We start from the raw sequence: 24,735 nt of genomic DNA on the forward strand, positions 1-24,735 counted from the left end.
ACACATCTGTTTTCCAGGTGTGCTTGCATGCATTCCTCCAGCTGGGAAAGGTCATGCACCTGAGGCTGAACTTTAGGCCAAACTCTCTCTTTCTCTGTCTGTCACACGAAATTATTATTTTCTCGATGAATCAGTTTTACTCTCACAGAGTAGTAAAGAAACCCGAAGATATTCACATAGTGTCTTTTCATAACACCTCACATTGCTCCGCTCGGCCAGCACCTCATCCACTATCAGAAGGCTTTAGATAACAGCATCTTGTTGCTGTTTTATGTTTCCAGTCGGCACTGCATTCAGAGGCAGTTCGACAAGCCAACCTCAGCCTGGATCTTGTATGCTGGCCGTGATGGACAGCTGTCTTCGGCATCAGCTCTTTCTCCCAGACGAGCAGAGAATGACGCTTTAAGAAGGAGACGACAAACTGGGGCGTTCCCTGTCCATGAACCTCAGAGTGATGGGATACTGCTTAAATACCCTCAGGTAAAAACTCCTGGCCCTTCCTTACCTGTTAAATAATCTGATCTTTCCTGGACTTAATCCCTGCTGCTGTTAGAGATGAGAAATCCGTAATGTTATTCAAGGTAATCGCCTGTCAATGGTGTCAAATCCCCTTTACCCCTCTAGTTGCCAAAACTTGTGGGGAAACACGACAAACACCAGATGATGCGTCAGAGAGTGCGGAAGGAAGTTGGCGAACTAGCGAGCTAGCCACTCTGTTTAATATTGTTTGTTGCGTGATTATTAATTTTCATTGCCAATGATGACAACAACTCCCATGATCCCATGCTACTTCACTACATCATCAAACTCTGTCTTTTGTTATTGTTTTGGTTGAGAGACCCCTCGTGTCAGACATTAAAGACTGTGCATCAAAGCTTTTTTCCCTCATTCTTTTTTGCAGACGGAGATCAGTTTCACTCCCAAGGTGCCCCTCTCAGGCAGGTATGTGGTTGTGGTCCATTATCGCCAGCCTGAACATACCTCCTTCCCCGTGGAGGTCCGAGTGGATGCAGGGCGCAAGTGGAAGGGTGAGTGTGTTGGAGGAAGTGTTAGGTTTTACTTCTGTCAAGTGAAATTGAATTAAACATTTTACTGGCTCACATTGGATATAAGCATTGTTACTCGGGCAGTGACTGGGAAAGCTCTCTCAGTGAGGGGTTGATTCCTCCTTTAAGAGCAGATTACGTCCCCGGCTCATGACAAGATGATCAAAGGCCTTGGACACACTTCCCTATATGGCTTTAAAGGAGGGGCGGATTATTGTGCAGCATGCTTGCGTTTCTTCCTCCTTCTTCACTCTACTTTAATTCCTTTAACTTCTCTTACAGGTTCAATAAATGCATCCTTCTGCCCTGCGGTCTCAGGCTGCAGGGAAGTTGTGATCGCCGATGGACGCATTGCCCTTGACTTTGACAGGAATTCCTGGCAGCCACCCACCATCTCTGTGATGGTGCCACCTAGGAAGACACTTATTCTGGTCAGTCAAACACTCACACAAGTCATGTTTACCCACCAAATTTGAGAGAAAGATGGAAACAAATTGCATGAATGAGTAAGACGTACTTCTGTGTAAAGTCTGCAGCTTTGAGGATTCTGTGTTTTGTACTAGAGTTGTTCAGGTTCAGTACTTGGCATGCTGAGGTCCTCTCTCCTCAGTGTTATGCCATATCCCCAACAACAACAATGAAGGGACTGTGCTCTACCTGGCAGCCCCACACAGCTTTGTTAAAGCTAAGCTTCCAGCCTCTGTGAGGCAGGGGCAGGTTGGGCTTTGCATGCCTGTTATTCACCTGCTTTACTTTTCCTCCTTCAGATAAAATTGAGCAGAAATATATGACCTAAACACTTCAAATCCTCGCTTTATCCATTTATCAGTCTCTCCATCATACTGATAAAATGCGTTTTAAGCACAAAACAACCTGGAAGTCTCAGGTGAGAGTGTGTGATTTTATCATTTGTTATGATTTTGTGTCTTTTTTGTAGGATTATATCTTGCTGGTTCCCGATAGCAGCTACACCCCAGATCTCCTGAAAGAGAATCCGCTGGTTAAATCTGCCGATTTCATACAGCGATGTAGAGGAGAAGGTTTCTATATTGAGTAGGTATCCACTGTGAATCCATCTGAAAGATGTGATCTGTTGTTTCTTGGTTTTGCTTTAAGCTCTTCTCTCTTCTAATCTGTCATATATTAATACTTTGTTCAATTTATTCACCAGTGCAGCAGTTTGACAATAATAAACATCACAGTGGAAGTTTTTGGAAATGGTGCCCTCTAGCTGTGATAATGCTGTGAAAACCACATCTGTATTTGAAAGAACGCCTGTTATTTGTCCACCTCCTCAGCCCCAGAACTTCTTCCCAGTTCTGCAGAGACTCTGCCCGCTCTCTTGCAGCAGCCTACAACGAGGGAGCTCTGCCTTGCAACTGTGACAAGTCTGGCTCCACGGGGACCACTTGTGATCCGAATGGAGGACAGTGTCCCTGCAGGCAGCATGTCATCGGTCAACAGTGCACAAAGTGTGCGACGGGATATTACGGCTTCCCCTACTGCAGACGTGAGTGAATGGATACTTCTGTCTTGTTCTGGTTATAATATGAGTTTCCTGGTCTCAAAGCTTGAGTTATCTTGAAAATCCCCTCTGCCTCCCTCCCGCAGCATGCGAGTGTGGCCGCCGACTGTGCGACGAGGTGACAGGACGCTGCATCTGCCCTCCTCAGACGGTCAAACCAGCCTGTGACGTGTGTCAGATTCAGACTTTCAGCTATCACCCTTTGCTGGGCTGCGAGGGCTGTGAATGCTCTCCGAATGGCATCAAAACCAACTCAGGGGCTGACTGTGACCGCATCACCGGACAGTGCACGTGAGTGGAAACCTACTGAGGCTGTGTACTTATTCAGATGGAGGTTAGAATTTTGTTAACACTTGGATTTGATTAGGCTAGTTTTTTGGCAAAAACAACAGCACAGTATGACAACATATTGCCAGGCACCATGACATCCACAACACCCAGATAACAAACATAATGTATTATGGGTTATGAACAGGGGGTCTGTACTGGACTATATAATCTGTATGCGTTTCCTTGACTGGCAGGGCATACAGCAGGAGGAAGATAAATGACATTTTAAGCAGTGAGGATGAGGGGAGAGAGCACGTTCTTTCTTCCAGCAAATATATTATCCATTTCGTCCATCTTGCAATGTAGAAGTCATGTCTCAGTGAGAAACTCTGTCTTTCCATCTCATCAATCTCTTTCACGATTTCAATTATCTACTGCAGGTGCGTCTGTAACCATTTGCAAGTGATTCCTTTTTTCCTGCTGCAGTCGGTATTTTCAGGAGGTATCTGTTACTTCCCGTTCTTCCCTCTGGCAGATTGCCTAAAAAAGTGGCTCGCATGTCAATGGAATCTGTCGCCCCCAAGAATATACTGCATGACTCTCCAAATACTTTCCCAAAATGGTAGTTGCAGCTGCAGCTTTTAGGTCACACCTGGGAAGAGAAAATACTGGTTCTTTACCACATCACTCCAAACCTCAGTAATAATAATAACCTGCAATGGTTCTGTTTTATATTTATGTTTCTTAGATGCTAGCTATAGATTTACTGTAATCCTCTGTACAGTTGAGTTGTCACCTTATAATAGAAGTTGCTCAAATATGTAATTGGATATGATTTTGAACTCTTCTTAATTCTCTGTAATTTGCATTTAATGGTTGTCACTCGTTTTTTTGTGTGATGAAAGAGGCTGGAATGTGATGCCTGAAGCCTCTTCACCGTGAAAGTGAAGCATGACACCAAACTATTTCAAGTAATTAACGAGGGGATAAGTTCACCATCCAGTCATGTTCATTCATAGATTGGCTTTTCTGTCACCTATGTTTTCAATCCACCGCTCATTTGATGTCTCTAATAAAGAAACTGACTGCATGTTGAATGCATAAAGCAAGTAATGCACAAAATCTTCCGGTTGTATGTGTAAATGTAGACTTTTCCTAATATAAATGTGCAAACCACATGTGGTTTGTGCAGTTTTGAAAATCACATCCATGATTTTACTAAAGATAATGTGCCTGTGTGTTTCCAGTTGCAAGCCCAGGGTTGGGGGCCGGCAGTGTGACCGCTGTGCTGCAGGTTATTATCGCTTCCCTGACTGTCTGCCTTGCAAGTGTAAGCAAGGTGGTGTCACAGCTGATGTGTGCCACCCAGACACGGGGATGTGTCTCTGCAAGGTAAGTAGATTCCATCCAAAACTCCCCCTGACTCGTTCGTCTTCGTTTGGTCTTTCCTCCGCTCTGACTCTCTGTCGCTGCTGCCATGTTTGTAGAGAAATGTTGCTGGAGTCAAGTGTGATACCTGTCGGGAAGGTTCCTTCTATTTTGACCCCTCCAACCCTCAAGGCTGCACCAGCTGCTTCTGTTTCGGAGCGACTGACCGGTGTCAGAGCTCCAGCAAGCGCAGGGGGAAGGTGTGTACGCTGTTCGTGCCCCTGCATGTCTGTGAATGCCTCGGGAAGTTTTATGCCTGCAAAGCTGTCTGGCTGATAGCTCTTATGTGGTGAACAACGTCATTTGTTTAATGAAAACTGAACATGGTGTTCAGGAAAACGTCTGGCTCTGGGAACATTCTTTAATACACTGTCACGTCTGTTTTCAACTACAATGAATGTGCTTCTGTTTGTGTATTATAAGCCCATGGAGTCAGTTGCCACCTGTAAACTGTGAGTACAGTGCAGTTGTAAGATGGATTTCTAATTTTAACTCCCAAAATACCCCCCCCGTTATTAGTTTGTAGACATGCAGCGCTGGCGTTTGGAAAGCCCTGACCAGGAGGAGGTTTCCTCTGTGCTGAACACAGCCAGCAACACAGTGGTGGCAGACATCCAGGAGCTGCCTCGTACAGTCCAGACTCTACACTGGGTGGCACCATCGTCCTACCTGGGAGACAGAGTGAGTCAAAGGAGGGAGAGAAAGTCAGCATTTTCTTGGGTCTCATTTTCATAGCTTTCTCTATATTTTACTCACTACAGCTCACTCAGTACTCACTAAACATATCATGTCATGACTCCACTGGTAGTGAAAATGAATTATTAAGTTCAAATTTTAGCTACTACATCACTTTCCATTATTACACATGGACCCATTTTTTCAGTGCAGTAGAGGATTGTAATGGACATTTCAGTTCACCTTCCCATCACACCTTTAAAATATGTTTCACTTCCAAACAGCTTGCCTTATCTTCTTAAATCTCGCCTGTGGATTCTGTTTTACAAATGTTGCTATGGGAGGTAAATCTTCGTAACTGAGAGATAAAACGCTATCATGACTGATCGAAATGATGGCTTTAACTGTTACTTCCTTGGTGTGAAATCAGAGTCAGGTTGCAGAGATACAGAATTTTCCTTTAAGCTCTGTGTTCCAGTGGCCTCTGCAGTCCTTTCAGACAAAGCTGACAGACATTTCTGCTTCGGCCCTTTGCCTTAGGTTTCATCTTATGGTGGTTACCTCACCTACCAGTCCAAATCGTTTGGGATTCCCAGTGAGGGGATGACTCTCATGGACAGAAGACCTGATGTTGTGCTGACTGTGCGTAGGGCTGCTAGTTTCTTCACTCTTGAACCTCTTTTTTCAGCAATAGACACACAGTTTATCTAACTCAATATTTCCCCCAAGGGCCGGAATATGACCCTGATCCACATGGCTTCACAAGTCCCACTTCCAGACAGGTTGTATCAGGGCAGAGTCCAGTTCCTGGAGGTAAAGTACACACCAGCTCCTCTATTTGACTCAGAGTCTAAAGCACCACAGGGCTGTGATTTCAGATCGACCACATGATATCAAAGCGGATGAACTGCACACTGAGCCGCAGTTATGATTCCTTGGCAATCTGACTGTTGGATTATAAGATATGTGTGTGTGAAGTAGATTTTGAAGAGAAAGTGGGGCTACTAGAAAATTCTTTGAATGTCCAGAAGGGTTTATTTCTGGGGAGTGTAGCTGTGTTTAAAAGTTCGCAGCAATCTCCCATTAGATTTTGTCACTTTTGGGTAGAAATGTTATGTTGATAACGGTACCGGGGGAAAGGTCGGGGAGCCACCAAAGCATTTAAGATTCATCCTCAGAGGACTTTACATATTCATACTGTTTTCTCTATCATCTTAAATCTAATGAAATATGATTTTGGAGTATGGTCTTCCCCTACAGATTTCTCAGCTTTTGTCAGAAAATAATGGATCTGTTATCTGCAGGGAAACTGGCGCCATGCTATCACCAACAAGCCCGTCTCCAGAGAGGAACTGATGATGGTCCTAGCCGGCCTGGTTGGCCTGAGGATCCGAGCTTTGTACTTTACTCAGAGCCAGCGACTCAGCTTAGGCGAGGTGGGCCTGGAGGGGGCAACTAGCACAGGGACTGGTGGTCCTGGAAACAATGTGGAAGATTGCTCCTGCCCCCCTCAGTACACCGGAGACTCCTGTGAGGTGAGGAATTAAAGGTCATCAGAGTTCCCTCAATAATGCTGGTCTTTATTTCTTTATTTTATAAAAAGAGGGCATAAAGGCTGTGTCTTTTTGGGAAAACAAAAAATATTCTGTATTGACCCTGACCCTTGTAAACGCAACAGATAGAGAAAAAAGAAGCTCAAACAAATGTAGCAGCAATAAAAGTTTAGCATGTTAGTGACTCCTAGCTTGGGTGTTAAAACTTGAAAGGAATCCAACTTCACTGACATACTGAAAAAAAAAAAAATTCCATTCCCAAAAAAGTCTTTTCTCCACCTGAAGTGTACATATAGGTGTGTCAATGACTGAGAAAAACATGGTGACGGGGTGGGGATTAGAATCATTTTGTCAGGTCGGAGAAACACTGGATACAACAAGCAGGGTGGAGCAATGCATCGTGTCATCTTTGAGGAGCTGGACCTCCTCCTCATATTTTTAGGGTGTTCTGACACGCCTGAACCAAGTGCCACACCCTTCACCAAGAGGAAAAATTCATCATCTGAGGAGGCTTGGGTGGAATGTACTGGAAAATACCGGCCAGAGGGCTGCGCGGCCAAATTGTGTAGCCCCAGGCTGGGATATGATGCACAATCACGCAGACATAATATTAGTGATTGTACAGCTATAATCACTGGCATGGCTACGGCTCACAGAAACATAGTGCAAACAGCCGTGATGTTGTTGCTAAGGAAAAGCTTTACTTGAATTCTTTTTATCCTGGGAAAAGTGCTGACGAGACTGAGAGCGTGTGCTTCTCCTGTTTGATTTGTACACACGTGATGGCAGCAGCGTTGCCAACAGAAGCTAATTAAAAAGGAGAGAAAAAGAGCGTCTGCTAATTAAAAGTGTTTTTCATGTAACAGAGATCACTTATTAGTGGAGAGAAAAAGGAACATTAAGAAAGCATTAAAGTGTTGTTCTACAGCGGGTGCTGTTGCCATAGATGTGGTTACCCACTCATGAATACGTGAGCCATCGTGTGACGGGGAGTGCTTTAAAGGAAGTTTGATTTTATGTGCCCAGAGGCAGCATGACAAGGGGCTTTGCCTTGACACACGGGGTGTGGCAGCTGGCAACACATTGTTACTCATAAAGCTGAGTGTGCTCGCCTGAGCGCACCTACAGCGTGTGTGTGTGTCTGCAAGTACAGCAGACACACCTAGTTGTGTCTGCTGTGTGTTTGAGGAGCGTGATTCAGGTGTGAGTCTGTTGTCTGACTTTCTTCTCAGTCACATACTGTATACTTGCACAAACACTGTTATAAACCACACACGCACACGCACACACACACACACACACACACACAGAATATTAATACACAGTTGAAAGCTTTTCTTGCTTTTTCAAGTCGAGGCTTTATCACCAGACCCTGTAGCCTTAAGTAAACACAGTATGGTGATTTTCTTTTTCTCTGGTCTGATTTCCTGTGTGTGCATCCACATTTGACTGAAGTGTCTCAAGCTATTTTGTGTGTGTGCGCATGTGTGTGTGTGTGTGTGTGCCAGAGAGAGAGAGAGAGAGAGAGAGAGAGAGAGAGAGAGAGAGAGACGGCGAGTACACACTTGCATGTGTGTGCTTGTGCGCCTGCATACACTCATACTGATCTGCAAGACTGACTCAGGTGGGACATGGGGCGTGTCCTCTTCATGTGCGTGTGTGTGAGCGTGGGTATGTGTGTTTAAGAGGCCGTGGTAGGGGAGAGTGGAGCATTATTTCGCACAGGCTAAACGTAAGGAATGTTAGATACGTGTATGGATAGACGGTGGCGAACCCGGGTTTTGTTGCAGACCCTGCTATGTTGGACTTTGATTGGACTCTGCTGTGCTGGCCACAGGCCCTTCGGCAGAGGGGAGCGACCCCGCTACACCAGGCATCATGACAGATGGGCTCAGAGGATACACTACCCTTCAATTCATGACCAGGGAACTCAGCGGATAGAGTATCCGTCAGTGAATGACGAGGGTACCCAGAGGGTGCGCTACCCCTCGGTACATGACAGAGGACAGAGAGTTCACTTTCCTTCTGTCAATGACAATGGTGCCAGTTCTCAGATTCAGGTAAAGTCTGTGAAGATCTTTGTTGTTGCAGGGATGTTGTTTTACCATAACTGCAGGTCACATTTCTCAGCGTCTCAGGTGTGTCTTGTTACTGTCTCTGGGGCTGTTATCTCTCAAAGCAAAGGTCACGCTTTGGCCCATCAGTCTTAATTGTTTATGACACTCAGTTCAGGTCAAATTCATTGCTGTGTGCTCTCACACTTCATAACACACCAAACGGAGGTGCTGTCTGGGAGAGTAGCTTTTTGTCGTCCTCTGTGAATGGTGGCACAGTCTCTGGAAACACTGCCACTGTTTAGGCAAAATAAAGCAGATTCTGTGTTCACAGTTTAATGGTTTAGTCTCTCTAAACTGCAGTGATAGTTGGTGTTTTGTTATATACCATGATATCATTCTCATTGGGTCGTTATTGGACAGATGTCAAAGATTTATGAGAGATTTATTTACACGTATACTGCTAATAATTGGAGTTTCAGGCAAATCAGTTTACCAATTTACAGGTTTTTTAAATTATTGTGATGAACAGCCTTAATTTTTAAAGTATTAAATTTGCTGGATTAGCCAAAAACAAACACTCCTGTCTGGTTGTTTAGCCTGTTAAATGTTCCTCAGTTATAATTTCCAGAAAACATCTATCTCTACCATAATATATATCTGTCATAATATATATCAATATCATTGTCAAGTAAATCGACCACCCCCAGTGTCATATTTGTTCAGATTAAATAACGTTGCTTTTGAATCCAGATATGCAGTGGTACATCTGCATGTATGAGTTATACTCTTAAGCAGTCATTTCCAGTAGGGCAATCATGTTTTTATGTTTCTCTTTTCCAGAAATGTTCTCCTGGTTACTACAGAGATGGCAGTGGGCCTTTCCTGGGCCGCTGTGTGCCCTGTGAGTGCAACGGTCTGGCTGATGAGTGTGAAGACAAGACCGGGAGGTGCCTGGTAAGAAACACACTCAATTCAACCCTTACTAATGGCGTCATGACCAGAGGTACACAGTACCGACACCCACACAACTAAAACCGAGAGTGATTACCTCCAGCGGACTCCAGTGTGCCTGTGGACCACAGTTTAGTCAGAGTCTAGACTTCGCAGCCTCAGGGCACATCTTTGTGTTTTTTACATCAACACATCAGAAACATTATTTGATTTGGCACCCTAATTTCCCGTGACGGGGCCCCTCTCGCTTATTATTCTCCTTGGTGGGAGGAGGATCCTTTTCATGCATTTCAAAATCTCAGCCGTCTCTGCTGTGTTATTGTTATGCAAGACAGTCAGGACCGGGCCTGTGTGTACAATGGCTGCATGGATCCACACCCTAGCAGACAAATGGACAGAGGCAGGCTCGCTGCAGTGCGCTGGGTGTACTTGAGATTTGTTTTTTATACCTTCTCTCTCCGGTATTTTCTTTCTTTACTTGCTTCATTCTACACATGTGATTTAAAAGTGGTTTAATGATCGCGTTCTGTCACTTTCAGAACTGTCAGTACAACACAGCTGGGGACCGATGTGAACGCTGCAAAGAAGGCTACTATGGAAGCGCGGCTCAGAGGACATGCAGAGTTTGCCCGTGCCCGTTCAGCGTGCCCGCAAACAGGTGGGTGAAAAGAATGAAACACCTCCAAACAGCTGTGTTATAACTAAATGGGAATTAAATAATATTTCAAGGATGAACTCATGATCGTCTCTCTCGATGTGCAGCTTTGCCTTAGGTTGCAGGGAGGTCTTTGGAGACTTCCAGTGTGTATGCAGAGCAGGCTACACTGGAGACAAGTGTGAGAGGTGAGATCCGTTAACAGGCCTGTGCATATACCATGTGTTTTTGAAGACTCTCAACTTATTCCTATTTTGCCACTCACTTCTTTTTCCTATAGCTGTGCTCCTGGTTACTATGGTGATCCACTGACACCAGGAGGAAGTTGCCGGCCCTGTAATTGCAATGGGAATAGCAACAACTGTGATCCCAAGACTGGAGGTCAGATTCTGGACTCAGCAATGCATGAATCCACTATTAATTAGTTCAATTCATTCATTTATATTCCTGTGCATCATCATACATTTCATTTAAATGAACTGTTTCCCCAGTTTGCAAGAACACACTGGAGCCTGGAGACACAAACACCGATGAGAACTGCCCAGGTGAGCTAATAAAAAGAGCTGAGGTCTGACGCTGTGACATGCAGTTTACAGGACAAACTTTTCTTAATCCAATCCCCTTTTGCATTCTAGAGTGTGACAATTGTGCTCAGAATTTACTAAATGGTCTGGAGAGGCTGGATGATGAGCTGGGAAGGATCAAGTCTCAGATGGACAACGCCACTGCCAGCGCCTCCTCTCAGGACAGGCTGAAGAAGCTGGAAAAGGCCGTGGCAGACACCAAGGTAACGTCTCAGTGCGCTGTAACCCTGCGCATGGCTGTTTCCTACACGTACAATACACACTCACACAAACACACACAGGCACACAAACAGTTTGGCACAGGATGGGTGTGCTTGTCCAAACATTCGAGATTCCTGCTGATAAGCCATCTCGGTGAATTTCGTCCCACAGCCTGTGTGTCGACGCGAGTTAGAGACCACACCGCTGGATTCTAGTATTTGTTGCACTGACCTGTCGTTTCTCTTTCCCTTCATAATCTCGATTGTTACATCCACTTCATTTGAGTGTGCGTCCTTTGTGCATCCATGATACACCACTGGATAATTCCCGCAGCTGCACCATTTGAAAACAGCCCCTATCAGCCTCAAGCTCCAGCACACCACCTGCAGTGTCTGAATGTGACTTGGTGCAACTTTATTTACATTTCTGCCACCGTGCTTTTTCCAGACTCTTGTCAACAAATTCAGCTCTGCCATCAACACCCAAAAGTCCAGAGTCAACCAGCTGGGGAATGAGACGCGCAATCTCTCAGATGACATCAGCTTCCTCAAAGACAAGGTAGAGTGCTGGAGACAAGGCCGAGCATTTTATTGCAATATCAGCACGCAGTATGTGTGTAAATGTGCATTGTCGGTATGTTTTTTTTTATTTAGGCGGATAAAAAGGCTGCTGATGCAGACAAGGCTGTGGCAGATGTTGGAAGAACCCACAAGAGGGCCAAAGATCTGGACTCAGACATTCGAACGACTCTCAAGAAAATCCAAGGTAAAGGCAAATTTCAGCTCAGCACCACAACTCTGTCTGTTTTGTCTTTTAGTGTCTTAATGTCTTTATGTTTTGTCCTCCAGCATGCGTAGTTTATTTTAATAGATAGTCAAATAATAGTCTCCAATAATACAGGATGTCGCTGACTATCAGAGCATAAGTATTTGCTTGACTGACTGCGTGTTTTTGTGTGTGTGAAGCTCTGCTGGACCAACTGAAGGAGGCAGGCACTCGTGGTGACATGTTTCCCAATGCAAACATGACTAAAATGCTAGAAGATGCTCAGCGCATGGTGAAGGAGATGAAGAACAGAAACTTCTCCGAACTGAAGACAGTTGCAGAGAAAGAAAGAGACGAGGCCAAGAAATGTAAGATGCTACTAGTTTTGTGGAGAGCTGTTTGATGACTGGAGAAAAAGTCACCACGGACTGCTCACATTTCCTTTCACTGACTCTCTATTCCAGTGCTGGACCACATCAATGCTAATGTAAGTAAGCAGTGTGACCAGAACAAGGATGCAGCAGACAGGATTAAGGGCCTTTTGAAGGGGTTTGAGGACAAGCTGAAGGACCTGGACAAGGCTCTGAAGGAGGCGATGGACTCGGTGAAAAAAGCCAACACCCAGAACGGACTGAATGCTCAGGCACTCGGAGATCTGCAGGTAATAACTGACAAGTAGTTTTGAGAAACTTGTGGGCTTGCTGGTTAATGATTAATACGGAAAGCAGTGGTAAATAGTATTACGTAAACTAAGTAAAGAATGAACAAATTGAAAGAACTGCTATTCATTGTCATTACACAGTGTGTGTAAATACTCTTGTTCTCCCGACAGAAACGTATCGAAGATATGAAAAAGGAGCGGAAGATTGTTGAGGACCAAGTGCGCATGGCAAAAGATGAGCTGAAGAAAACAGAGGATTTGGCCAAAATGCTGTCTGACAGCAAAAAGGTACGCTTGAAAAACTGTAGCCTACGTGCTCTTTACCTCAAATTATTGCACTTACATATGCTGTGTTGCTTCTCATGAGCCAAAACATTGTGACACACTGTAGCTGTGTTATAATGAACGGCCTCATCTCTCATCCCACACCCGCGAGCCGTCAGGTCCTAACATGCTTCCTACTCAGATTATGATCTTTTTCTTTTTTTTCTTGCTCCTTGTGCCCTGAGGTGAGGTAAATGACATATTCTGCTCTTATGAGTAACTTGCACTCATTCTCCTGCCCTTCTCCTCTGTAGGAATATGAACAGCTGGCAGCCCAGCTGGATGGTGCCAAGACTGACTTGACCAAGAAGGTGAATAATATTTCCAAGGCAGCAGCCAAGGAGGGCATTGTGGAGGCTGCAGAGCAACACGCTAAGAACCTTCAGAAGCTGGCAAAGGAACTTGAGGAGTAGGTCTTCTGTTCATACAATAAAGACACACAAGCTCATTATAACCTGAGGTCTAATGAGTGGATTTCAGCAAAACACTGTCTGTTGCTTATGCTAGAGATTTTCATGTTTTGTGCATCCATTCTCCTTGTGTCTTGGGTTTATTTTCTTCCCGTGTTATTGTGTATTACAGTGCTGTGAAGAACGCAAGTGGACGCACTGAAGTGCGTAATGCCAAAGACGCTATTGATGCCTACAAGAACATCACAGATGCAATCAATGCTGCGGAGGCTGCAGCTAAGGAGGCCAAAGGTGCAGCAGACAATGCCTTGAATGTAAGCCACAGACCTGATACCTTTATCATTAAATCACCGTACACGCTTCTTGGAATGATATTATGATAATGACGTTTTAAAATGTTGGTTCACTTTAACATTTTTCTTCCTTTAGAACTTAAAAAACCAGAAGCTGACAGAAAGAGCAAAAGACCTGAAAAAGACTGGTAACGATCTACTGCAGAATGCAAAGGAGGCAGATAAAGACCTTAAAGGTAAGTCGGCCCTACTATTAGATAGCTGTTAAAATAACCCTAAAGCTCAGTCATGAATTCTTTTTTTATTTTGACAGGCGCTGCAGGAAACCTCACTGACCTGACGAAGCGCCTGAAGGATGCTGACAAGAAGAAGACAGATCTTCAGAGAGACCTGCTTGATGCACAGAACCAATTAAAAGACATCAAGAGAGGTAGAACAAGTCAAGACAGTATAGCATGAATATTTCTTTACCCAGTCTGTCCACAGAGTTCATGTTTTTCTTAATTTTTCTTCAAATCAGATGACATCGCTCGTATGATCGACGAAGCCAAGAGGAAGGCAGCTGCGGCCAATGGCACGGCCAATGACACTATGGACAAACTGAATGCCATCAAAAAGGAAATTGACAAGATCGGTGCCACTCCTGTGGACCCCAACCTGAGCAATGTGTTGAATGATGTGAACCAGACGGGTGAGATTTTGAACTGTGTAATACGTAAATAAAAACAGAAAATCATCTTTTGGAATATTCCACAACTTCATAATAAGCAGATATTTACAAAAATCAATGAAGTTGATGAGGTCAAACATTGAACATATAGCACACCGTCCCAGCTTTCTCGGAATCAATTTGTTTTCTCGCCCTCTCTTCTACTTGCAGTGAATAACTTGCTGAAATCCATCCCATCTCTAAGTAATAAGATCTCAGAGGTGGAGAACCTGACCTCAAAGTTCCCCCCCAAAAACAACATAACTGACAACATCAAGAAGATCAAGGAGCTCATTGAACAAGCCCGGGACGCAGCCAACAGGGTGAGGTCCCACTCTGAATACATCCATAGAGTAACCAGCCCAAATCAAACCAACTCATTCCCTATTTTCCTTGATGGGTCTAATTTCTCTGTTTTTTTATGTCTTCTCCAGATTGTGATCCCGATGAAGTTCACAGGCAATGGCCACGTGCAGCTGCGCCCACCTAAGAATCTGGAGGATCTGAAGGCCTACACAGCCCTGTCTTTGTCGCTGCAGAGACCTGAAGGCAGGGGAGACGGAAGCCGCCGACGCAGACAGACCAGAGACAAAGGAGACATGTTTGTGTTGTACCTCGGCAACAAAGATGTAAGCAACTCCAATTTCATGTGAATGTTTTAATATAAGATTTAGTCTCTAACTGTACACATGGCGTTAACAAACTGTGTCTTGCAGTCCTCTAAGAACTACCTGGGTATGGTCCTGAGAGACAACGTGCTGTACGGTGTGTACAAGCTCAACGGAGTCGAGCACAAGATGAAAACGGGATTCATCACCAAGTCTGCGTCTGAGCCGGCTAAGTTCGATAAAGTGGACCTACGCAGGTAAACAGAAAGCTTCATTCACCTGTTCTCAGTAATGCATCTGTTTATATTTTCACTTGGATCCACCCTGATTTAACAACGTGAAGAACGGATTGTAAACATGATGAATATGTGGATATTCTTCCCCCTCTCGCAATTTAGAATTTATCAAGACGCAGAGATGGTCCTCACCAAAGATATCACCTCAAACACACCTGGTGCACCAATTAAGGGCACTGCGCAAGGAGACGACAGCAAGAGCCTCCTGGACATCAGTCCCAGTGATATCGTTTTCTATGTTGGAGGCTACCCTGCAGACTTCACTGTAAGCAGCAAGGAAATAAGAACAGCAAGACATTTATTTTTTTTAACTAAGGTGGATTTGATTAATACCTTTCTCTGTTTTGCTCCTCCTCAGCCCCCACCTCCTCTCAGGTACCCCATGTACAAGGGCTGCATTGAGTTCTCATCTCTTAACGACAAAATCGTCAGTCTCTATAATTTCCAAAAGGCAGAGAAGATCAATGTGGAGACTCCATGCAAGAGGTAAGACCGAGTATGATGTGCTTCTATGCCTTATCTGCACAAGCATGTTGTGGCATTATTTCAACATGCAGCAAATAACTTATCTTTGTATAATCATCTAGTGTTTGACATTTTCAGTCTCACCCCACCCCTGTTTTTGATGTCATACCTGTGGCTCATGCTCTCGCCCCTCTTATCTGCCTGAACAGTGCTTTTAAATTGGCACTAGCCCATTCTATGCAGCACTTATTTGATCTTCCCGTGTTGTTTTTTTTGTGGATTTCCTGTAGTGATCTGAGTGTTTTCTCATAAAGGCACGTAGGTCAGGCTGGTTGCAGCCTTTTACTGGTGTTTAGCAGTGTGCTAGCCCTACCTGCCCAGTGAATGTTTGAGTGGGCTCCAGCCCCACTGCGATCCTCAATACGTGATCCTAGAAAAAGGGCAGACGGAAAACACTTTGTGACTTTTTCTGCCCTCTCTCCAGATATGTACCTCCAATGGATTCTGACTACTATGAAGGCACTGGCTATGGCAAAGTGGTTTTTGAAAAACAGTATTCTTTCCTCGTCGTCAGTATGACCATCTATACTCGTGCAGAAAACGGTCTGCTCTTCTACATCGGAAGTGAGGTAAGCTATTCATATGGTTACGTTATGAATCTCACATTTTGATGCATTTTTAGTAGTATTATCTATTATCTGTACTATTTGCAAGAATATCATTTCTCTATTTCCTCTTAAACATAGGACAATTACTTGACCGTGACGCTAGAGAAGGGCATCATTGTCCTACGTGGTAATTTGCTCAACGCACCAGTTAAACAACAGCAGGACAAGAAAATATTTCCGGTAAGATGCTTTTTTGTTTTCTGCATTCCTTCCTCAACAACCAGATTTGTAAATAATGCATAATTCATTCAACCGTGTCTTGCTCCTCTATCCTTTCTACAGATCAAGGAATGGGCAGACATCTTGATCATTAGCACAGCCCAGGGAAAACTGACAGTTCGGGTGACCAGTAATGGGAAAAATGATGAGATTTCAACTCAAGCCAGCTACAAAAACAACGACTTTAAAGAATATTATATTGGTGGTGCCCCACAAGCCTTGAGGGAGAAGTACGTGCTTTACATTTTTCCCCTCCATCACTGTGTATTGTGAGTTAGATGACCGATCCTTTCCCCATTCATGGAGAATAACTTGAGTTTCTGTTCCTCCTCACAGGAATAAAATCACCATGCAGCCATTCAAAGGATGCATGAAGAATCTGAAGCTGAACCAAAACTTTAAACCTCTTGCTGAGCATGTGGGCATCAGCAAAGGTTGCCCCAAGGATTCCCTGGTAGGACGTTAACCTCTGCATCTCAAGCCAGTTACCAGCTGACATCACCATCCAAACCACACTTATTGTATTGTATTGTAACTAATTAACTGATGTATAATGTCTATGTTGTTGTGTAGGTCACTCGTAAAGCGGAGTTCAGCTTGGGGAGCTCCCTGTCAGCTGACCTTGCCGGCTTTAGTCTGGCTAATGACGTCACTGTCTCCGTCGGATTCAAGAGCACCGAGAAACAGGGTCTCATTCTGCAGGACAAACAGCTGGTCAGTCATCACTTTTATTTTGAAATCTCATGTTTCAATTCTGACTTTTGAGATCAGATTCAATTAGCACAACAGGCCAGATTTAAAAAGAACTTTTCTTTTCCCTGTTTTCCAGGCTAACGGGATGAATCTTGTGTTGGAAAATGGTCACGTGATTCTCAATTTCGACAACAAGATCTGGAAATCAAACAAACAATATCACGATGACAAGTGGCATTATCTGACTGTGATCAGAAGAGGTGGAAGGTATGAGAGAGGCAATGGTTTTACATTCAAACATGTAATAAATAACATCCACACATATTTAACTTTGCTTTGTTAACTAGTCTGTGATTTGGTGTTTTTTTGGGTGTATGTTTCAAATACTATGAAAATGAACAAATTCTGACAAATAATCAACAACTGCTTGAGTCTGCTTACAAAAAATCCATGATGATTTTTCCAAACAGGATTGAGCTGGTTATTGATGATGAAGACAAGGGTCAGGAGCAGAGTGGCAGCACTTCCATAGCTGACACAAGTGGCAAGTTGTTCCTGGGACAAGACAAGTTCAAAGGCTGCATCTCCAACCTCTACACAAGACGGTAAGGTTCCCTCACTTTGCATTGCAATCGCTCCATAATTTCACTGTGATTGTATCTACAGTGGCATGCAAAGGTGCCGCTGTATGTGCTTCTATGCATTGTGTTTACACCGGTCATTTGTTCTGTTTGCAGGCCAGCCAACCTGTACAAGGCTGAGGACTTCAGCACCTTCACGGCGTCTGGAGATGTCTTTGTGGATGTGTGTACTGCTGACAGTCCCGCTCAGCTGATGCTGGACCGCATCTCTAAGAAGGTGAGTGTTTGTCTTTCATGCGCTCATATACTGTAATTCATATTAGTGAGTTAAAATCCTAACATTTGGAAATTATTAATTTGAAGTAATTAAAATGTGCTTCTGTTTTCTTTGAATCAAGTGACATTATTGTGTGTCAAGGTACATTATTATGTAGATGTAAATGGTGAACATGGTGAGTTGATGATTGAGTCCACTCACTAGCAGTAAGTCACCTTTATCTCTCTCTTTGTAATGTTTACAGAGCGAAACTCCTGTGTAATACTGCTTTTCGAAGGTGAAATAACAATCACAGTGTGTGTCCTATGTTGGCATTGTTTACATTACATCTTGCTGCCTTATTTCCAGAGATGAAGAAGAAGGAGCCCTAAGACCTGCTGACGCTGACAAGAATCTAATATTGACAGGAAAAACGGGCAGCTTGCAGCGCGATGTTCTGTTGGTTATGCACAAGCTCATTTGTCTGCTGTGTACTTGAATAAAAAAGTTGCATGAACGTTCCCAATAATCATAAGAATGATTAAATGTATTGTATCTTTGTCTGTTCTATTTAAAAATCCAGTAATAACAAACACTTACAATAACAAGCTTGAAATCACCTCATGTCTCTTTCCTTCTTGTGACTCAGTAATGAACCACTTTCTAACAGTCATTCACAAGCACGTGTCTACTAACTCACTGCTGTCAGACCTAAACACTGACGTACCAGTTATATAACAACATAGATGTTACCTTTACTATCTAAGAGATAAACAGTTAATATCCAGTAAACACACTAGGATCTGCACCTGAGTTTCTCAACCTGTTTTACATGATAATATTCAGGTGAAGTTGCTTATAGCATACTTTTATATTCTACTTTGAAGTATATAGTGGGATGCAAATAATATATTTCAAACTTGTTAAATTATTTCAAGTTAAAGCACTTATCAAATGGAAACCCTCGCAGTTGTGGGCCAGTAAAGCCCTGTGAGATTTTGTATGTAACACCAATAGCTATGCAAATAAACTTGACTAAACAACCAAATCTAAATTTATCAGTCGTCCATCTCTTGAAACTCTCAAAGGGTTCCCGACATTTAAGGTTGAGGAACGCTGAAATGTTGGTATTTCACAGCTGAGAGTAGAGCTTGCCTGTTTGTGTTCATTCTGTGTTCTCAAAAGCATGATTACGCAATTTTCTCATATCAGTGTGGATCTTGCATGCCATCATAATTTAAGCTTCGCGTATTTGATTTAGAGCTTCTGACTAAAGGACGCCGAATCACCACAATCGAGTTTCCAGCAACCCCTGACACACAGGAGATTGCCTGAATAATAAACTCTTATGTGCTGCACAAGTTCATGCAAGTGCAATAATCAGTTGTTGACAGTGCGGTGGAACTCAGTCATGGGCGTCTCTTACCGCATTATGTAATATCTGTGTGTAATATGATTTTTTTGGTCTAAGCCAACAGCCATCCATTATTTCTGTTTTCTATAGTATCAGGACCAAATGCGCCATTTCAAAAAGGTACTCGAGTCTGTTTACAGTTTCATAATCTCTGCACTTCCATTATAAGGTCACCTCTGTTGTCCTTGAGTGTATGAGTGACTTCCCTGACTGGAATCGCTCATATCGCATAAGCACCTACTTTCCTGCACGCTGTGCCCAACAGTATAACAAGCACAGCTCAAAACTCTAAACTAATTATGTTGAAACCAAACACACCTCTGAATAAACAGATGATTTGTGGATGTTGTGCTGCTACAGGAAACTCAATGTAACTGACATAAAGCATCTGATATATTATTTCGTAGCTGTAATTGCATGATTCATACTGACCGACCAGTTATCATCAGTGCTAACTATATGACTGATGAAATCATAACTGCCTGGTTATACTTGGCTAATTATCAATGTGATGATATGCAGGTAGTTGAGTCTCTTTGGCAGACATCTACTGTTTCTGGTCTGTGTTAATAGCATTGGCAATAGACAGTATATCTGCAACAGTTATCATTTTAGTCATGTTTTAAGGCAAAAAACAAAAAATATGCTCTGGTTCAAGCTCTTTACTGTTTTTTTCAGCCTTCTGTGAGAGCAAACTCAATATATTTGGATTTTGGACTGTTGGATGAACAAAACGAGCAATTTAATGAAGTCATCTTGGGCTTTGGGAAAATAGGATGGACATTTTTCACTGCTTATGACATTTTACAGACCAAACAATCAATTCATCTATAAAGTAATCGGCAGATGAATGAAAAAATTGTTAGTTGAGGTGCTGCATTTATTTTTTCAAAGTAGCAACAAATCCTCTCACAAAAGTGTATTACTATAGCACCCAAATCTTTATTTATAAAGGGCCCCACTTTAACACAGTATATTTAGTGTTTTACATGTTGTGTCATTTGTACCACTGTACATTGTTGTACCCTCCCATCTTTATTTTTTGACAGAGTGGAACCGCTTCAGAGACTTGCCAAACATGTGTGAGCAAACAAAGATTTCAGGGCCAACTTTGAGCCTTGCTCTGAGTGCCTCTTTATGTTTGTGCTGTTTTAGGATGGTGTGACACATGCGATAAACGAGAGTCTATCAGCGTGTACATTACCAGCTCTGGTTCAACATGCTTATCGTATGGGCGGTCCTGTTAGCAGCCTGAGCTACAGCCTTCCACTACAGGTCCTGCAGCCCAGGTGAGTATACTGTATACCTGTCCTACCTCACTGCACATTTCACAATGCAGCATGCAGACACATGAAACTGTCACTGGAGGACTTCTAATTAAAAAAAATTGCTTGGCTGAGTCCATCATCTCAGGAACAATACAACAGTTATGTCAGAGCCAACACACACAATGGCTAAAGATGATGTTTTTTTTTTTATCCTCCCCAGGCCCCACTTTTCTCTGGATGTCAGGACCCGAGCTCCAGAGGGCCTGCTGTTCTTTGCTGCTACCAGAGGAGGGCGCGCTCATCTCGCTTTATACATATCCAAAGGCAGGATCAGACTGTCTGTGGACAGACAGAAGGAGATCTTCAACCGGGAGAAGTACAATGATGGAAAGTGGCACTCGGTCAGTGGACTCATATCATACTGATCTCATGTTACCGTGGAATCACTCAGTCCACATTATAGAACAAAGTTAAATACTTTCTTATTCTTTATTTGCACAGTGACTAATGTATGTTGCTTGTAGGTCATATTCAGTCTGGAGAAGAAGAAGTTTCGACTGGTTGTGGATGGGATCAGAGCTCAGGATGGTCAGCTGACAAACGCTGAGCTGATGTCCATGCAGCACTTTGTGTCACCTGTGTACCTGGGCAGTGCTCCGGTGTCCCTTCACAAGGAGTTAAAGGTAAAATAGAACAAAGAAATTTACTTTACCAGCCAATTCATTATATTTATATATATTTTATATATGTATACATATATTTTTACCTTTAGTCGAAGGCCCTTCCAAAGCAGAGTGTGCCCGGCTGTATCCGCAATTTTAAAATGAACGGAGCACCGATGTCAAGTCCAACCACAAACCATGGTGCTGGCCCCTGCTTTGAGGGACAGACACAAAGAGGGGCTTATTTCTCAGGGAATGGAGCACATGTCATCATCAGTGAGTATACTACCCCAGTCAGCCATCTGTAGGAACTGCAACCACAGCCACACAACGTGTCCCCCCTGAACAAGCCAATGGCACAAAATGCTTACAAAGAAAAAGATTTAGGGGTACAGACATATCTGAAAGGATATAACTTCTTAATTTCCTAGGAAGTGTCCTGCGTCTTCAGCTTACCTACTGCCCACTGAGGAAAAGTTCTGCACAAGATTAATGGGGACTGATAATTAAGGAACACTGTCTCTATTTTCTCTATAATTAGCACCAAATTAGAAAGTTCTTTTAAGGGCATTTCCAGGAAAATGGCTACATGTCAGTTCCTTCTAAGAAACAATGAGAAAGAGTCCTTGATATGTTCATGTCGTGGCTGTCTCCTCATTGTTGTGATACATGAATTATGATGTCTGTAACAATGCCAGCGATGACATGAACATGATTTTCTGTATTTCAGACGACTCTTTTGTCGTGGGCCCCAGCTTTGAGCTGCTGTTTAATATTCGTCCACGGAGTCCAACAGGACTCCTGCTGCACGTTGGTGATTTCAGCAAGGCCCAGTTTGGACCTGAGATGGGCCACTATCTCACTGTCTACATGCTAAGAGGAGAGGTAAGGCCTGACCCTGCATCAGATCAATGGGGCCGTCTGTTCTTGGTTTTTCCAGCCAGATACTCTGAACCTGAAATTTTAGTTTTTGGACAATAAAGACTCAGTCGAGTCGAGTCTGGATTGGAGAGACACATCTCTTAGTGTCTTGTTGCCTGTGTATGTGATTAAAAAGCGTTGTGTTTGGCTCTCATTTACAGGTAGTGGCACAAGTGAACAATGGAAAAGGGGAATTCATGGTGTCGGTGAAGCCAAAAGCTTCTTTATGTGATGGAATGTTTCATAAAATTTCAGGTAAAATGCATGCGGTCACTTCATGAAAGAACCAGACAGATCAAAACCAATCCTTTGCACTAAATCACTGTCCATGTGTCTTCCAGTCATCAAGAGGAAAAATGTTGTGCAACTGCATGTGGACACGATAGACAATTACAAGATTGGACCACCATCATCCACTACAACTTTGACCAAAGACTCCTTGTATGTGGGTGGCATTCCTGGTGAGTATTAAAATAAGCTTTTAATCTGAGAGTTAATCGACTTAGTTCAATTTAAGTTATTCGCATGAATAAAAAAAAAAAAAAACATTTACCCTCCTCCTGCAGAGATGTCACTGCCACAGACGCTCCCCGTCACGTCGTCCTTTGTGGGATGCATCCAGGACATGAGGATCAACAGCGACTCGGTCTCTTTCGACAGACTGTCGGGTGTGTTCGGTTCGGTCAACCTCAAAGAGTGTCCAGGCTGAACGAAACGCATCTCACCGCATCGTCATTTAACAATCCTTGGGACCATGTCCACCGCCAACCATGTGCAATCTGTTACCAAGACAGAGAATGTGTTTGTGTGTAAGACTGTGTATATTATGAGGCGTGTGTTTCAGTGTGAGTGTGTGTGAGCCTGTGTGTAAAATAGAGGTATGAGCAGCAGCTTACAGGCTCACGATATGTGCTGCTCAGTTCTACATTTCTGTATTTATTTTGTGATAAAATCATGTGTCACGGCACCGGTTCACAAATGTATATTCTAACAGATGTTTCAGACTCGGATGTGTTGGTCCATGCATTTTCTGTCAACATTCAAATGCTACTAAATATGCTTGTGATTGGTCAGGCTGCAGTATGAGCAACCCAGCACTTTAAGAAAACAAATGATGCCTTTTGTGATGGTGCTTTAATGGAGATCAACATTATTAGTTGATTTTTTTATTTGTTTGTTTGTAGGACTCAAAGGTTTATACTAGAATAATTACGTTTACGCCCACGGTGCTCAGTTGAGTGACACTTCAGGGGTTTCCTGGTTATTTTATATTCATATCCGCATGCCAGCATGTACAATTCTGGATTTTAACTGGTCTAATAGAGATGCCATGAAATCACATGGTTTTTCCCATTTCATATTACTGGTCTTCTCAATCCATTTTCCATGTTGCATTCCTTTGTCATGCATGAGGATGTTCTGTGTGGCTGATAACGCCAGTTACACCAGAAAACAGCATGCACTGAATTTTGTGGAGCATTGTCTAGGAGCTGAAAAAAACAGCATAGATTCCAATAGCATAAGACTCACAAGTCTGGTCAGTCATGTTTGGGACCATTTAGCCCACATTACTATAAAGCTGAAAGTAACATGATAAGAATAGAAAAGGTATTTGATGTATTTAAGTTCCCCAGCAAGTGTTTACTTAAATGCTTTGTACATTGTAGAAACATATGTGATTTGAGAAAAAATATGCATGATGATTGAACATATTTTTACATGCATTCCTATCTTGTGACCACTGATTTGTAAACCATTTTGTAATCGTTTCAATTAATGTTCTTTATAAATACTTCTCAGTGCCATAAGTGGGTCTTGTGATCATGGTGACAACTCACATTATTATATGTACCAAGACATGCGATTTTTCGGACATCGGGGATTAACTGTTGAATTATACTCAGCAAAATGTGTATACTTTTGATTGTAAAATCAGACAAATATACATTTTTTTCTGATAAAATTATCATTCACATTTACTGTGTTGGAATACAGTGCATAATGTTGATTTGTCTCCATCTTCCCACATTTTTGGGAGCAGGGTGATTCAGAATTAGACTAAGATGTGTCTAAAATGGTGTTCAGTAATTGCACTTCTAAACAGGATTTTCCTCTTTGGTGACACACACTTTATGGCCCTTTGGAAATAATAATATTCTTAGAATTGACTGAGAGAGAGGCAGTTACCAATAAGGACACTGAAGTCCTTTTACATGGTATAATGACACATCATGTTTCTTTCAGAGCTGTTTGTAATATTTTCAAGAACCATTATCTTTAAATTTGACCATCTGAAATTAAAAACAATAATTAGTAAGTAAGATATACCTCTGGAGGTGTATAACTCCTCCAAATTTATCCTCTTGGGTGAGAAGACTTCAACAAAGCCTTTAGACCATTTTACAGGGATTTACCAAAAAGTACAATTTAAGTATTTTAGTATTTTTTGTGATTATTTACTATTTAAGAACTATTTTAATGTAGTGGAAAATCTCCCTGACCAGGAGAAATTTTATAAAATTCCTGGATCCTTTGGACCCTACATGGTCAGCTATCTCCTTGGCTGGGATCTCCTGC

General features: G+C 42.9%; 1 protein-coding gene across 3 annotated transcripts in view; it reads left to right on the forward strand.

The window, feature by feature from the left end:
- LOC143328982 (laminin subunit alpha-3-like) overlaps window positions 1-24,133 on the forward strand; it is a 51,665-nt gene extending 27,532 nt beyond the window's left edge. Inside the window, exons 29-77 of one of the 3 annotated variants that reach the window (XM_076744563.1) lie at window positions 282-480; window positions 902-1,028; window positions 1,329-1,477; window positions 1,984-2,099; window positions 2,345-2,556; window positions 2,658-2,862; window positions 4,089-4,233; window positions 4,329-4,469; window positions 4,789-4,950; window positions 5,485-5,586; window positions 5,674-5,757; window positions 6,249-6,479; window positions 9,395-9,508; window positions 10,045-10,163; window positions 10,268-10,348; window positions 10,441-10,541; window positions 10,652-10,705; window positions 10,796-10,947; window positions 11,393-11,503; window positions 11,599-11,710; window positions 11,911-12,078; window positions 12,175-12,371; window positions 12,543-12,659; window positions 12,950-13,104; window positions 13,278-13,419; window positions 13,535-13,634; window positions 13,712-13,828; window positions 13,919-14,089; window positions 14,279-14,430; window positions 14,542-14,736; window positions 14,824-14,972; window positions 15,114-15,276; window positions 15,370-15,497; window positions 15,961-16,105; window positions 16,223-16,324; window positions 16,427-16,593; window positions 16,700-16,817; window positions 16,937-17,077; window positions 17,193-17,323; window positions 17,527-17,661; window positions 17,794-17,914; window positions 20,463-20,596; window positions 20,796-20,976; window positions 21,100-21,258; window positions 21,348-21,513; window positions 21,968-22,122; window positions 22,320-22,413; window positions 22,500-22,619; window positions 22,725-24,133. In XM_076744563.1, the coding sequence (XP_076600678.1) occupies window positions 282-480; window positions 902-1,028; window positions 1,329-1,477; window positions 1,984-2,099; window positions 2,345-2,556; window positions 2,658-2,862; window positions 4,089-4,233; window positions 4,329-4,469; window positions 4,789-4,950; window positions 5,485-5,586; window positions 5,674-5,757; window positions 6,249-6,479; window positions 9,395-9,508; window positions 10,045-10,163; window positions 10,268-10,348; window positions 10,441-10,541; window positions 10,652-10,705; window positions 10,796-10,947; window positions 11,393-11,503; window positions 11,599-11,710; window positions 11,911-12,078; window positions 12,175-12,371; window positions 12,543-12,659; window positions 12,950-13,104; window positions 13,278-13,419; window positions 13,535-13,634; window positions 13,712-13,828; window positions 13,919-14,089; window positions 14,279-14,430; window positions 14,542-14,736; window positions 14,824-14,972; window positions 15,114-15,276; window positions 15,370-15,497; window positions 15,961-16,105; window positions 16,223-16,324; window positions 16,427-16,593; window positions 16,700-16,817; window positions 16,937-17,077; window positions 17,193-17,323; window positions 17,527-17,661; window positions 17,794-17,914; window positions 20,463-20,596; window positions 20,796-20,976; window positions 21,100-21,258; window positions 21,348-21,513; window positions 21,968-22,122; window positions 22,320-22,413; window positions 22,500-22,619; window positions 22,725-22,867 (6,883 nt within the window). In that variant the 3' untranslated portion in view covers window positions 22,868-24,133. Of the gene's footprint in view, window positions 1-281; window positions 481-901; window positions 1,029-1,328; window positions 1,478-1,983; window positions 2,100-2,344; window positions 2,557-2,657; window positions 2,863-4,088; window positions 4,234-4,328; window positions 4,470-4,788; window positions 4,951-5,484; window positions 5,587-5,673; window positions 5,758-6,248; window positions 6,480-9,394; window positions 9,509-10,044; window positions 10,164-10,267; window positions 10,349-10,440; window positions 10,542-10,651; window positions 10,706-10,795; window positions 10,948-11,392; window positions 11,504-11,598; window positions 11,711-11,910; window positions 12,079-12,174; window positions 12,372-12,542; window positions 12,660-12,949; window positions 13,105-13,277; window positions 13,420-13,534; window positions 13,635-13,711; window positions 13,829-13,918; window positions 14,090-14,278; window positions 14,431-14,541; window positions 14,737-14,823; window positions 14,973-15,113; window positions 15,277-15,369; window positions 15,498-15,960; window positions 16,106-16,222; window positions 16,325-16,426; window positions 16,594-16,699; window positions 16,818-16,936; window positions 17,078-17,192; window positions 17,324-17,526; window positions 17,662-17,793; window positions 17,915-18,262; window positions 18,853-20,462; window positions 20,597-20,795; window positions 20,977-21,099; window positions 21,259-21,347; window positions 21,514-21,967; window positions 22,123-22,319; window positions 22,414-22,499; window positions 22,620-22,724 lie in introns of those variants that run through there. The other 2 variants (XM_076744564.1, XM_076744565.1) reach the window with 2 other exon arrangements.
- The last annotated feature ends 602 nt before the right edge of the window (window positions 24,134-24,735 follow it).

Source organism: Chaetodon auriga, chromosome 12, assembly GCF_051107435.1.
Source record: "Chaetodon auriga isolate fChaAug3 chromosome 12, fChaAug3.hap1, whole genome shotgun sequence".
Lineage (NCBI taxonomy): Eukaryota > Metazoa > Chordata > Actinopteri > Chaetodontiformes > Chaetodontidae > Chaetodon > Chaetodon auriga.